Source organism: Brassica rapa, chromosome A01 (assembly GCF_000309985.2).
Source record: "Brassica rapa cultivar Chiifu-401-42 chromosome A01, CAAS_Brap_v3.01, whole genome shotgun sequence".
Taxonomy (NCBI): domain Eukaryota; kingdom Viridiplantae; phylum Streptophyta; class Magnoliopsida; order Brassicales; family Brassicaceae; genus Brassica; species Brassica rapa.
Window position 1 is genome coordinate 6354614 of NC_024795.2, and position 13435 is coordinate 6368048.

Here is a 13435-nt window from a genome sequence, read left to right on the forward strand (position 1 = left end):
ATCAATCTCAGTCCTAATAATTTATAAACCAAACAAAACCGAGATCAAACCGGAGATTGGGTGTTTTATTGGAATTGAGAGAAAAAATCCCGCCAGGTTTTGTCAAAAGTGCGTCTCCTTCTGCTCTCCGGCGACCTCCGTCTTCTCCTTCCGCCTTCCTGAATTCACTCTCCGTAGCTGTTCTTCTCTGATTCCTAAGTTTCTGAAGCTTTGGAAGAAGTCGAAAACCCCTAATTTTTTTCTAGTAATTGCTTTACTTTGTAAAACGTTGGGATCTTCGGAGATGGAGAGTAAGGAGGGTGAAGAAAGTAGCATTCCTTTCCAGCTCCAGTTCGACAAGCCCATACCCTTTCAGGTTTTTCTTCTCTTCTTCTCAAAGTTTGTAGCTTTTTCTGATTTTAAACATGGGGGGGTTTGCCTTCTTTTCTTATGGGGGAAACTTAGGGAGATTGGTTCATGTTTCTGTAGATTAAGATAGCAGAGTGGAACCCGGAGAAGGATTTACTCGCAATGGTTACGGAGGATTCGAAGATTTTGCTGCATAGGTTCAATTGGCAGAGGTTATGGACTATTTCGCCAGGTGAAAACACTTCTGCTCTTAACTATGTGCTGCAGTTAAAAGTGTACAGTGTGATGTAAGACTACTCATTTATTCAGTGTTTTTTTTCTCTGGTAATAACTAGTAAGTCTATTTTCATTTGTTTTGGCTTATAGGAAGGCCTGTTACTTCTTTATGTTGGCGTCCTGATGGTAAAGCCATAGCTGTTGGTCTAGAGGATGGAACCATTGCGCTTCACGATGTTGAGGCAAGTTTTAGACTTTGTAGCTAATCCTTGGTACTAATGATGTTGTTGTTGATGGACTAACGATTCTTTTTGAGCCACTGCTATTGCAAAGAAAAAAAAATGATCATGCTTTTATCAGAATGTGGTTAATGCTCTCCTTTTTCATGTAGAACGGGAAGCTACTAAGGAGCTTGAAGCCTCATGATGTAGCTGTCGTGTGTCTTAACTGGGAGGAGGATGGAGAATCCAATACCGTATGGTTTCTCATGTTTTGGTTTATATCAATGGACCTTCTTTCGTTTATATGAGCTTTGTGCTTACTCTACGAGTTTGGTTTTCAGGATGAAATTGGGAAAGTTTCCGCTTATGAGGACCGTACCTCACGTTTCTTCCCTCCTGCTCCAAGAGCTCCGAAGATGCCTGGAGTTGTAGCTGGTGACTCCAGTTTCATGGATGATGGTGAAGATTCTTTGGCAGAACTATCTAATGCCTCATTCCGGAAGTTTAACGTCCTCTGCAGTGGGGATCGAGATGGGAGCATCTGCTTTAATATATTTGGAATATTTCAGATCGGAAAGATTGTAAGTCGCTCTTCTGACTTTAAGTAATTAGTAAGCCATCTATGTATCATGGTTGCTGATGATGATTCATCACCTACCAATTGTGTTTGCATATAGAATTGCAGGATACTTAATGAATTTTCAAGCACTGTTTGCATATGTAAATTGTCTTCTGAAATCTTTTGTGGCTCCCTTATTACATATTTTTCCAGTATTAATGTTAGGAGTATAGTTTAACGTATTGTAAGTTTCGTTTTTATCTTTATTGCTAGCTACGAACAATATTTTCTTGTTTTATTTTCAATGTTAACTCTTGTTTTCTCTCGTTTCATGTGTTTGCTCATCTTTCCTGCAAACTCATGATCAGAATATACACGAGCTGTCTGTTCCTGTGGCCTATCTGGATGGGCATGCCTCTTGCAAACTATTTAATGCTACTATTTACAAGGTACTCGCATCCCTTAGAACCATGCTTTTCGAATGATATAAGTGACATTTCTTTGCTTTCCATGTCTCTGAGAGTGAATGTCCGTGGAGGAAACTAATAAAGGAGGGGTAAAGAGTCTTCAGATTCGAACTAATTATTGTTTGCATTTCTTAGGTTGCTTTGTCGAAAGACCTCTGTCGCCTGGTGGTAATGTGCACAGGAGAACTTAGGGATTGTGATATCGAGCCAAAGGAGGAAAAACAAAATGTTGATCTGCATGGTTTACATTGCCTCGCAATGGACACATCTATATTTTGGAAGAGGTAAGCTTTCTGCAAGAAGTATGATTACACACGAAATTATCTATATTCCGCTGTTGCTGCTTCGTTTGTTCCTTAATGTGGATGTCAATACTGGAAAATGTTAGTAAATGACACATTTTTGGTCTGCCTTGCATCTTTTTTATTCGTTCTCTCGTCAAAATTTAATTTCAGGAAATATGAGCTTCATCAGGTTGCTCAACAAGCTTCCAACATTGAAGATTTGACTGAGGTTATTCGAGAATCCCTATCAGTTATGAGCAAACAATGGGCGGATGCCATGAAAACTTTCCACGACAAGTTTCATTCTCTTTCCACCTTGATCACAGATAATGGTATTTGCCACTTCCGCTTGTGTGTTGAGGTTTCTCTTATTAGCTCATAGATTCACAGGCTGTGTTGCTTTTCTCCTAGGACTGGAGTCGTCTCCTCAAGAAGAATTTCTTAGCCTTTTGGGTGGTGCACGAATAAGCCCAGCACTTAATCAGTTTTTAGTCAACTCTCTTGGTGAAGTGGTAAGCTTCCCTAGCTTGATCATCTTCAGGCTGCTAGTTTTTATTTTATCCCACTAAGTAGTTATCTTGTTTAGTAGGGTGTCAAGCGTGTTTTAAAGTCAGTATGTGGTACAGGAAAAGAGCTTCAGCTGGTTGTCCTTGACCATCTCCAGGTTTAGCATTCTTCACCCTCCTGGAAATGGATATATGTATTGTTAGACTAAGTAAGGTTTGCTTAGATTGCAGATAATTTTAGGTATATTTATGTAACCTATAGTTTTTTTTTCCAGCCTGCAGCAGAAATCATTGGATTCAGGATGGGTGAACTAAGAGGTCTCTCGAGGTGGCGTGCACGATACCAAGGCATTGGTTTGGATGAGAGACTCCTTGATGAAGCAACTGAGAATGCTGGTCTTCTACTTGTACAAGTGCAACGGTTTATGATGGTACTATCTTCTGTTGTCCAACAGGTACAGAGGCATGCAGCCCTTTAATCACTAATTTTTTTAGTTATTCAGAATAACTTTTGTCCCATGTTTCCCACCCAGTGTCCATTTCAGTATAATTATAGTCTTTTTGTTTCAGTTCTCAAATTTCTTCAACTGGCTCCTCAAAAGCATAAAGTATCTTATGCAAGAACCAAATGATCAGCTTATGTCATACAACAGGTATGCACGTGTGTTTCTATGCTGTTTATGGTGTTGAAAGCCAAATATTTGTAGTTACATGGTTTGCTTCCGTGGCAGTGAACTCCTTGTGGTATTCTTGAAGTTCTTATATGATCAAGATCCGGTGAAAGACCTCGTGGATCTATCTGAAGCTGATGATGACATTGAAATTGATATGTGGGTTACCTCTTTCCCTCTCTGCGCTTTCTCCTACCTTTTACGTATTATGTTTTAGTCAATCAGAATCTTGGTTATGTTACTTGACTTCTTAAAAACACCCATAAGCAGATTCAGTAGAGTAGGTTATTGTGTTCTCGCAAAAGCATTTCGTAGAAACAAATGAAGTCCATTGAATCCTCCAAAGCTGTCCATTTCATTACATTTTCCCTCCAAGTAATATAAACTCTTATGGTTTTGATGTTCCAGCAAAACAATTGAAAGAGTGAGACAATTGATTCAGTTTGGAGGGTTTTCAGACACTGATTTTCTGCGGAGAACATTGGCTAAGGAATTCCAACACATGGAGTCCAGGTAATTTTTGCCTTAACGTTTTTCTACTTATTTCAATGATTGGACATGATATTTCATGGCGCACAGCATTAGTTAACTGATATGTGTCAAAGGATGTGGTAGAGACAAAGGTCTGATGCAATAGCCTTGGCATTGTATGGTACTATTATTGCTAAACAACGATTATACATATTTTGGGAGTTTTACCTGCAAAACAAACTATGCTGAGCTCTTAATGTCTGATCATACTCTCTTATGGCTTTCTTTCAGTGACTAGACATCAAAATTTGATTTATTTGCTTTAACAATTTTGTAGCTTCAAGAGGGCTCTTCTGATGCCCTTTACGACCATATCAAGGAAGATATCATGTATGAAGTTGTTGCCGCTTTGCCCTCTTCAGTTGTCGACAACGCAAACGCGTTCTACCATTCCGATGTCTCTTTCCTTTTATAAGGTATTTGCAGCATCAATTCTAGCGTACATTATGATAATCCCATTAGGAGATGCTTAGGAAAAGGTTATTGCGTATTGTTCCTTTTTGTTTCCAAAGCTAAAATTTGATTCTGCGTCCTGACATACTTAAACCTTCATCTGCTTGTGCAGAATGAACTTTGTGTTGATACGCCTTGTGAAAGTGGGTACACTGATTACATATCTTTTCAAGTCCCTGACGAAGCTTTCCCAGATATTCAGAACTGTATTGGCATAGCTAAGGGGTTTAAGCAAAACTCCAACAACCAAACCAATGATTACACTTCTCTGGAAGCTGTCTTTTTATCTGTACCAAATGGCTACCACTGTGTTGATTTATCTCTATACAAGGTGAATACTCATTCTCTTCTGCATCACTGTTTGATTTTATTTTATTTTTTGTTTCCCCCTTGTCACCTGGTTGTGTCTGTTTCTCTTTCTCTGAGCTGTCCTGTAACACTTATTTTGAAACAGGATAAGGAACTGGTTTTATTAATGAACGAAACAAGTGAAAATTCTGAAGGCTCAGGAGAAGCCTGCATGATGGTTGTTCAAACTGGTGACCTTCCATTCATTTCCATTTCAAGAACTCGCTGTCTAAATCAGTGGGAGCTAGAGGATTTGAAGGTAATGCTAATTCTAACCATTCTCAACTTCTCCCCGAGTGAGGTTATCTAGTAACTTATCTAATTTTGAAACGATCTTGTTAACTTAAAAGTCCTCACAAATGTTGTTGCTGCAGAGCTCCATTGTTTACCTGGAAATGGAGAATGAAAAGGTTCGCAAAGTTCCACATTCTACCATTGCTCCTCTAGCAGTAAGCGGTAAGTTCCACATTCATATTCTAAATCTTTAAAGGGCAAAGATGTCGAACAACATAGATGACATTCTTATAGTTAACACCTTGGAACAAAAAAAATGCTTTTCAAGTTCACCGAAGTATCTTTTTAATTAACAGCTTCAAGGGGAGTGGCATGCGTTTTTGCTGAGAGAAGACGAGCCCTGGTGTACATATTGGAGGAAGATGAAGACGAAGAAGAAGTCTCTGAAGACAAGTAAAACCCTCCTCCAAATGCCTGGCTTTTTGATTTGTTTACGTAGATCAATTACTTTCAAGTTTGTAGAAAACAAAAGACTTCGATAGATAGAATCACTACACTCTTGAATTAATTGGTTATGACTTGACAGGTTTGTACTTTAGTCTTTAGTATTGAATCTGCATTTTTTGGTGATGCGGCTAAAACACGTTGAAATGATGTAACTCTTAAAAATTAGTACTGCGTTTTGTACTCTAGAAGGCAAGTTTTAGCCAACTCTCTTACGCTCCTGAATAATTCTGATTGACAACAAATGTCACACATGAGATGAGATGAAGACACGTTAGTACATTACGCATGTTTGTTCCCTTTGTGCCGCTAATTAAATAATAGAGTGAGAGTTCAAAGGTTTTAAAAGGTAAAAAGGTGAGATTCTTCTATCCAACAGCAAACGAAATAATAAAAAATGATGCGACATATGAATGTTGGTATCAAATAAAATATCATATGGTCTGATGGGAATTTATTTTGGACCTACCAAACCACTGTACCAAACTCATGATGACTTGGCGTTGATTAAAAGAATAAAAACGTAAGAATAATAATAATAGAGAAAAAGAGGAAAGAAATAAAAAAAAAGGTTAAATGAGATGATAGCTTTCCTTTTCCGTAAAATCTCAGAGAGAGAGAGAAAGCACTTTAGAGAGAGAAAGAGCTGATCAGGCAAAAACAACACTTCACTCACTACCTTTTTCTCTCTTCTCACACCATTTTCTTCTTCTCCTTCTCTCTCAGTTTATTTAGGCATTTTCTAGGGTTTGTTCGATGCTTCCCTTTCCTTCTTCGTCCTCCTCAATGACGCCTTCTTCCTATTCCGCTAGATTTTGCTTCAACCGCGAGTGCCCTGACTTCAACCGCGAGTGTTACCGTCCTGGCTGGCGTCTCCGTAACGGCGATTTCGCCGACCTCTGTAACCGTTGCGCGTAAGCAAACTCTTCCTCTCCGCTTCCTTCACTCTCTCGATTTTTCAAAAAATCAGGTGGAACGTTGTTTGTTTATTTTTTTCTGTAATTTTGTGTGTTTATGTTTGTGAATTCTCGTTAGTGTAATTTCGGATTGTAGCGTATCTCTTATCCACTGGTTTGGCTACAATTCGAGAGATTAGAAGTCGATGATGATGTTTTGAGCTGATTTTTGCAAATGTTGATAGGGACTTGTGTTGTTGAGCTAGGAAACTAAATTTTTGCTCGCATAACTTCTTCATTGTTAAATTTTCTACATGTGTTTGTGTTTGATCGGTTTATATGGGAAACCATTTCTCTTCAATTTGATGAAAATTGGTGGCCCTTTAGTGATTTTATTCCCTGTTTCTAGACTCTAGAGTGCTTTCTAGAAACAATGTGAACCGTCTCTTAATTTTTAACTAAAAAAACTAAGAACCGTCTCTTAAATAAGAGTTTTAAGAGACGGTTCTTAGTTTTTCTTAGTTAAAATTAAGAGACTACGCTAAGAATCCCATCCTAAGAACCCTCCAATAAAGGCCTTAGAATATGTGTTTCCAAACTGTGGATGCTTGGAGACTATATAGTGTACTATAGTTTCTAGTGACTTGCTTTTGAAATGTAAACTTCATCAGATTGTCTGACTTGCACAAGAAGAAAAAGACTAGTTAAAAGTTTTTTTTAGTAGCTAGAATTGCATTACGCATTAACCGACTCAAGAGAGTGATTTTTCTTTCTCTGATTCAATTCTTTTATCAGCTCACTGCATCAATTTCATTTACTCGTTTATTGTTTTATCCATTGTGCAAATATATATTGATGGCTATATTCTGGTTACAGCACTGCCTATGAGCAAGGAAGGTTTTGTGACATCTTTCACCAAAGGGCTTCCGGATGGAGGTGTTGTGAGTCATGTGGAAAGGTAATGACATGGTGCACTGATTACATTTTTTTGAAGTCTCTTTTGCATCAATAAAATTCCTGTGCGCATATGAAGTTTCTCACTGTTGGAATTCTGTGCAGCGAATTCATTGCGGTTGTGTTGTGTCTGCACCTGCTTTTACGTTGCTGGATGCTGGAGGAATTGAGTGTTTGACTTGTGCACGAAAAAAAGTTTCTGTGGTGAGAAAGGATTTCACTTTTTATTTTCCTATTATAGAAATTTCATCCTTATATTATTCTTGGGAGATTGATATCACCTGAATCAATATGGTTTATGATGTTCAGCGACTCTCCCTAATCTTTACCAAACTTTTAGCTGTTCAAAGATCCTTTTCATGTGTTTGAAGACCTATTTTGTGATGTAGGCCACACGCGATAACAGTCTGTTTTATGCGTTTCAGGGTCCTAATTTTAGGCCACCACCACCATCCTTTCTTTTTCAGTCTCCAATTGCTGACAAATTCCAGGACTTGTCGATCGATTGGAATTCTTCAACCAGAAGTTACCGGCCTCCTAATTTATCAGGTCCTTCGATTCTGCAGAGTGATCTGCATAATCGTGGAGATTGTTATGAATTTAATCAACCTACTTCTAAAGATAAGGCTACTGCATATTCCACGGAGAAACACAGGGGAATGAATGACTTGATGGGGAGATTAATGAGTGTAAACTCGAACAATCACACAAACAGCATTCTTTATAATCAGAAAGCAGGTGCATGCTCTTATATATATTTTTATATTACTTTTATTGTAATCTCATTTATGTTTTCTGGCTGAGGGGATTTTGTATTATTAGTCGAAGCCGATTGCTTACTAGTTACTAATGAATCTTTAACTGCAGGGCCTAATTGTAAAGTACCTACTTGTCCAAACGTCAATGCCTATCCTCCATTGATCTCATTGAAGGAGGGTCCATTGGGGGCACAGCGTGCTTTTCCTGTAACAACACCAGTTGAGACGAATGGTCACTTGGGACTAGGTGGAAGATATTTATGGCATAAAGATAATTCTTCTCCACTGAGTCACTTACACAATGACGTGAATAGAGGAGCAGACTCACCACTCGAAAGCAAGAATTGGAATTTCGGGATTCATCTTGATACGCCAGGAAAATATCAGGTGGTTCCACGATATTCTCCCAAGATTCCATATAAAAATCAAGTTCTGCAGAATCTATCCAACGAGTATCCTTCTTGTCTTTTATCATTACTTATCTTTTGACGTGAATAAGTCTAGACTAGGTTGTAGAGTAGGGTGGGGGTGTAAGCCTTTCAGATAGACGGTCTTATATATACGTTTTACTTTTCTGCTTGGATACTTAGCCCGCTCAGGTTCATGACATATAAAACTGAAAAAAAAATGTTTTGTCATTTTAAAGCTACCTGAACCTTAACGATGTGCAAGATCTGTGTCCGTTGTCACCCCTCTCTTTGAGAAGATTCTGAGTGTGAGTGATGCTGGACGAGTTGGGAGGATGGTGCTGCCAAAGAAATGTGCAGAGGTAAATAACTGTTTGCATATGCAACTACATATTCTTATTATCTTAGTTAACAGGTGATACATGTGAAAAGAATTGAGGATGTGCCTGTCTGCTGCTTATATCGAATTCACTATTTTTTGCATCATGAATAATATATGTAAACTTTACAGTTGTCTCGAATTAAACGAACTAAGCATCTGTTATGTAACAGGCTTTCTTGCCCCAAATTTCCCAAACCGATGGTGTGCCTCTCACAGTACATGACTCAACGGGTAAAGAGTGGACATTTCAGTTTCGCTTTTGGGTCAACAACAATAGCAGAATGTATTTTCTAGAGGGAATAACTCCATGCATACAGAGCATGCAGTTGCAGGCTGGTGATACAGGTATGTCATTGGTGATCATTTACCATGTAATTAATGCTTAAATATGTTCTGTTGGTGGCATTATAGTGAATATCTTTTGTCAAGCATATTACACTTCTACTGAGTTAGTATCTTGTTTTAGGACCTTATGCTTGGGAACTGAAATCAATTCTCTTTTTTTTTTTCTAGTCATATTTAGTCGCGTAGATCCAGAAAAGAAGTTAATCATGGGGTTCAGAAAGGCTTCGGTCGCTCAGTCGTCTGTTCAGGTTACTTTCTAAATTTACTAGATAGCTTTATTTATAAGTACTTTTGGTTGCCAAAATTACAATTTTAGTTTAGTAGCCAACTATCTGTTAGTCTTAAGAAGCTTTCCTGGATGTTAGCTGCACTTTGTAATATTGCCAACACACAAATAGGAATAAGACGAGCGGAGTTATAATGAGTGAAAATACATTGTTTACATGGATTTATGTTAGAAGCAGAACTTTTTGCCATGCGAAATGGGCTTGTTTCTAGATTGCTGTAGAATATTTTAGACTGACCACCAACTCATGACTGATGGAAATACTAGAAGTCTAGAACATATTATTACTTATTAAATGTGTCTTTGCAGGAAACTGAATTGAATAATAATCGTGAGAGTTGCACAAACGGAGATGTAAGTGTTCACAGTCCAAACTTACACACTTTCTTGATGTGTGAGGAAAGTTAATCTCTTCTGCATATGCATTAGCAGGCTGAACCGATTGATATACATCCACCTAACGGGAAGAAGAAAAGTAGCATGACGACTACAAGAAGCAAACGTCAGAAAGTTGAAAAGGGAGAGCTCAGTGAGGTGAAGCTAACATGGGAAGAAGCTCAAGGATTTATCCTGCCTCCTCCAAACCTCACTCCATCGATAATTACGATAGAAGGCATTGAGTTTGAGGAGTATGAGGTACATTCATATGATTTTTGCTCAACTAATTTGCATTTGTTGTCTATGCCGCTTTAGGATCTTAGTTTTCTTTACCTAGTCTTCCGGAAGACTGTTATTTCCTGAGATTAAAATATGAGCTGATGCTCAGTCGGATTTTGAAATCAAGCTGTGTGCTCATGCTAGAATAGACACATTGGGTGCTAGAAGTTATTCCCTCAAGCTTAAAAATACCTTGCGTGCTTTATGTAAGCTTAGTCGACTTGACTGCTCTTGGCCAAACAGAAAGAGAGATGAAGGTGTAATATCTAGAAATTACTTATTTACTTTTACTGAGAACTTGATTATTAACTGTTATCCTTTTAGATGTTAAATGTTATAAAGACAAAGCGACAGACGCCTGAGTTGATTAGCCTCTCCATTTGATTTCCTTGTCATTATGTTTGTTATCAACCATCATTCGTTTTGTTATGTTTCTCAATTCCTGCTTTACTTTTGGTTATGTTTCTCAGTTCCTGCTTTACTTTTGGGAACAGATCACTCACTGAGTTATTTCTTTCTATATTTCTTGTGTCAATATAGGATGCTCCAATCATCGGGAAGCCAAATACTGGGTAAATTGCCTAATCTCGAATCCTCGAAACCTCGCACATTCCTTTTATTGGCTTTCCTTTTTACTTTCAGTTGTTTGAAATGGCAACTCTTATCTTAGGTGATGCTCAGTAGGATTCAAATTAGGGGTACTAGTACTTACTAGTCATGGTCCAAAGGCTAGATATTGAAAAGTATCTCCTAGCATTAGATAAAGTAGATAGTTTCTTGAAGCTCATTAATTTTCTGTTTATTGCTGTTTTCTTTGAATTGTGTCTAGTTTCGGATCAACATGCTCTGCAAATGGAAGACTCTTAGCTGAACAGGACGATGAGGAAGCCAAGGACGAAGCTGAAGGACTCTTGATGTCACCCAAATCATCCTCAAAGCACCCACGGCATAGAAACGGCTGCACTTGCATTGTTTGCTTACAGTCCCCGAGTGGGTCGAGTCCCAAACACGGCCGACGCTGTTCTTGCACGGTCTGCGATACGGTAAGACGCCGTAGGGAAACTCTGTTGCAACGGAAAAAGAAGCAGCAGCAGATTGAGGTAGAAAACAAAACACACAAGGAGCTGGAGTCTCCAAACTCTGATGAGGAACGTCACCAATCCGCTAACAACAGTGGGACAACCAGTAAGGACCATGAGCCTTCGAAAGCACAAATAGATTTGAATTTCCAACCAGAGAAAGATGAAGAATCTCCTCCTCCCCGTTCAAAGACAACGACTAAGGACAAGTCTCTGCATCATGATGAAGCTAGCTTCAAGCCACCAAGAAGCTCATCAAGTGCTCATAACAAGCTCCATGTAGAAAGCTTCTAGTAATTACCATTTTTAACACCACAGGCATGGCGCATTTTGGATATAAAGGGTAGTTTTAATATGTTTACGGATGAAAGCTCATTACCCTTTTCTAAACTCTTAGCTAATTACAATGAGCAATATAATTATCTTGTTGATCTTATTATTGGCATTTTGATTTGTCTACAGAAACAGACAATTGAACTCTTGACATTTAGACAAGTGAAGAACTTGTTCCTATGCGAGAAACTAAAGACACAAACATTTAACAAGAAAGAGCCAAAAGAGCAACAAAGTAGAGTTTAGATTCATACAATTCATCAGAAGAAATCAATTCTCTGGTTTGGCATGATCATTACACAACAAAAGAAAGGTCTACACAACATTAATCTCCAAGGTGTAGCAGCATCAAACAGTCTTAAAACCAAAATCATTACCCTAAAGCCAAGTAGTCCAAAACAAAAGCATCCGAGCACAAACATCACATCCGTTAGTTACCAGCGCTAGGCAAAGCAGCCATGAAGGAGTTATAAGAAGACTCAAGATCAAAGTGAAGCTGCCTAGCCTGCTGCTCAGTGAGCTCATCCGAAGCTCCCATCTTAGACAACCTCAACAGCCACTCCTTCATCTTCATCTTCCCTTCGAAATCCGGCGGCAAGATGCTCAGTTTCTGAAGCGAAGCAGAGAGATCAGACAGCAACGGATACACCTGGTCAACAGCCACCATGTTGAGCTTGAGAGAATCCATTGAAGTTATAAAATTCTGAACACACTCAGCAACAACGGAAGCAGAGCTCGAAGTAGACGCCATAGCAGCAGCCCTATGCTCCACGGTAGCCGGAACACCAGAGGTCACGAGACGGTACACAGCAGCGGAGCAGTCCATCTTGTACGTCTCGGCAAACCTCTCGATGTTTGGAACCAAGTCCCTGAGCGTGGCGGAGAGTGTCTTGAAGTGGACTATGAGCTTCTGACACTCGGTTTCGTATTCAGATGGGGAGATGAGGTCGCGGATGTAAGCCTTCTCGAGCTTCTCGGTGGCTTTGATGATAGCGTAGAGCTCAGCGAAGTTCTCGTACATTTCTCTCTCACGCTTATCGTTCCACAACTTGACCTCCATCTTTAGCTATGGAGAAGAGAATGGGTCACGCGCTAAAGAAAGTTTCCTCTCTCTCTGTAACAAAAATCACATGGAAAGGAGATTAATTAGCATGTAAAGTTTAAAACTTTGAGAGATGAATCATAGCAGAGAAGGCATAAAGTATGCAACTTTAGAGCAGATTAGATCACAATCAGTGAAGCGAGAAACCCATCTCAAATCAAATCTTACCCTAAATCATTCTAATCGAACATTCGAAATCACAATTTTTTTGTTCGAGTTCTGAAGCAAAAGCCATAATATATAGAGAGAGATAGCGAAGATACTCACATGAAACAAGATTGGGGATTTCGATGAGGGAACTAATCTCCAGATGAGAGGAGAGAGATGGGAGATGAGATTGCGTGTGAGGAGAGGGGTCTTTATGACGATGATGATGACGAAAGCTTCACGCGGGTATGCGCGCAACGAACTCTGTCTTCATCAACGAATCAATCATCATCGATGTTCTCGCCAAAATAATTCTCTCCTTTTTTTTAATTTGATGGCACAAAAAACCCCCAATTTAATTTATTTTGATTTAATTAAAAGATTACGATAAAATTCGATTAAAAATCTTAGGCACAGAATTTTAAACGCGTAGTTGAAATTGGGAAGCTGACCTGTGAGGGGCGTTGACAAAGAAAGAAAGAAAGAAAGAAAGATAGTGGTTGGTATAAAGGATTCTTCTTCAGAGGGAGATTCGCTTGAGGCAGTGTTAATGAATGGTATGATCTGTTGTCAGATCTCGAGAAGAAGAAGAAGAATCTGTCTAGGCTGCGTGTTGGAGTTGCGATGATCTGGAAAACTCTTGTCTTGTCTTTTCCTACGCTTTCCCCCTTTTTTACGCGCTCTTTTTTTTTCCTCTTACCCTCTCTTTTTCTTTCTCCTTTTACCTATGCCACTTTAGTAAATAAA

The 13435-nt window shown here is 38.9% G+C and overlaps 3 protein-coding genes across 6 annotated transcripts; 2 read left to right on the forward strand and 1 right to left on the reverse strand.

Annotated features, from left to right (window-relative positions):
• Window positions 1-120: 120 nt before the first annotated feature.
• LOC103859125 (anaphase-promoting complex subunit 4) lies at window positions 121-5529 on the forward strand. The gene is made up of 19 exons (XM_033277312.1): window positions 121-355; window positions 469-580; window positions 715-806; window positions 956-1039; window positions 1127-1366; window positions 1713-1793; window positions 1947-2095; window positions 2267-2427; window positions 2507-2607; window positions 2685-2759; window positions 2877-3056; window positions 3172-3254; window positions 3333-3431; window positions 3681-3785; window positions 4081-4219; window positions 4369-4587; window positions 4711-4863; window positions 4979-5060; window positions 5195-5529. Exons 1-19 carry the CDS (start codon window positions 284-286, stop codon window positions 5293-5295), a joined length of 2328 nt encoding a protein of 775 aa, XP_033133203.1. The 5' UTR covers window positions 121-283; the 3' UTR covers window positions 5296-5529.
• A 328-nt stretch (window positions 5530-5857) lies between these two features.
• Window positions 5858-11542, forward strand: LOC103859136 (B3 domain-containing transcription factor VAL3). 2 transcript variants are annotated; one of them, XM_033277321.1, is made up of 12 exons: window positions 5858-6256; window positions 7115-7196; window positions 7298-7396; window positions 7618-7930; window positions 8060-8402; window positions 8623-8719; window positions 8910-9084; window positions 9253-9332; window positions 9680-9724; window positions 9800-10006; window positions 10568-10599; window positions 10857-11542. In XM_033277321.1, the coding sequence occupies exons 1-12, from the start codon at window positions 6099-6101 to the stop codon at window positions 11398-11400; spliced, it is 2175 nt and encodes a 724-aa protein (XP_033133212.1). In that variant the 5' UTR covers window positions 5858-6098; the 3' UTR covers window positions 11401-11542. The 2 variants fall into 2 exon arrangements, with proteins under 2 accessions (XP_033133212.1, XP_033133215.1); XM_033277324.1 differs by having other exon boundaries at window positions 9803-10006.
• Window positions 11543-11626: 84 nt separating this feature from the next.
• On the reverse strand, window positions 11627-13397 carry LOC103859151 (vacuolar protein sorting-associated protein 28 homolog 1). 3 transcript variants are annotated; one of them, XM_009136651.3, is made up of 3 exons: window positions 13141-13397; window positions 12809-12952; window positions 11627-12553 (listed from the first exon to the last, which is right to left on the reverse strand). In XM_009136651.3, the coding sequence occupies exon 3, from the start codon at window positions 12497-12499 to the stop codon at window positions 11870-11872; it is 630 nt and encodes a 209-aa protein (XP_009134899.1). In that variant the 5' UTR covers window positions 12500-12553; window positions 12809-12952; window positions 13141-13397; the 3' UTR covers window positions 11627-11869. The 3 variants fall into 3 exon arrangements, with proteins under 3 accessions (XP_009134899.1, XP_033133273.1, XP_009134906.1); XM_033277382.1 differs by having other exon boundaries at window positions 11627-12555; window positions 12809-13007; window positions 13141-13389; XM_009136658.2 differs by lacking the exon at window positions 13141-13397 and having other exon boundaries at window positions 12710-12818.
• Window positions 13398-13435: the final 38 nt, after the last annotated feature.

Coding starts and splice junctions, on each gene's coding strand:
- LOC103859125 (XM_033277312.1), top strand. CDS start 284: ATGGAGAGTAAGGAGGGTGAAGAAAGTAGCATTCCTTTCCAGCTCCAG. Junction 3,057..3,171: donor TATCTTCTGTTGTCCAACAG/GTACAGAGGCAT, acceptor TTTTTGTTTCAG/TTCTCAAATTTCTTCAACTG. Junction 3,786..4,080: donor TTCCAACACATGGAGTCCAG/GTAATTTTTGCC, acceptor ACAATTTTGTAG/CTTCAAGAGGGCTCTTCTGA.
- LOC103859136 (XM_033277321.1), top strand. CDS start 6,099: ATGCTTCCCTTTCCTTCTTCGTCCTCCTCAATGACGCCTTCTTCCTAT. Junction 6,257..7,114: donor GACCTCTGTAACCGTTGCGC/GTAAGCAAACTC, acceptor TTCTGGTTACAG/CACTGCCTATGAGCAAGGAA. Junction 8,720..8,909: donor TGCCAAAGAAATGTGCAGAG/GTAAATAACTGT, acceptor GTTATGTAACAG/GCTTTCTTGCCCCAAATTTC.
- LOC103859151 (XM_009136651.3), bottom strand. CDS start 12,499: ATGGAGGTCAAGTTGTGGAACGATAAGCGTGAGAGAGAAATGTACGAG.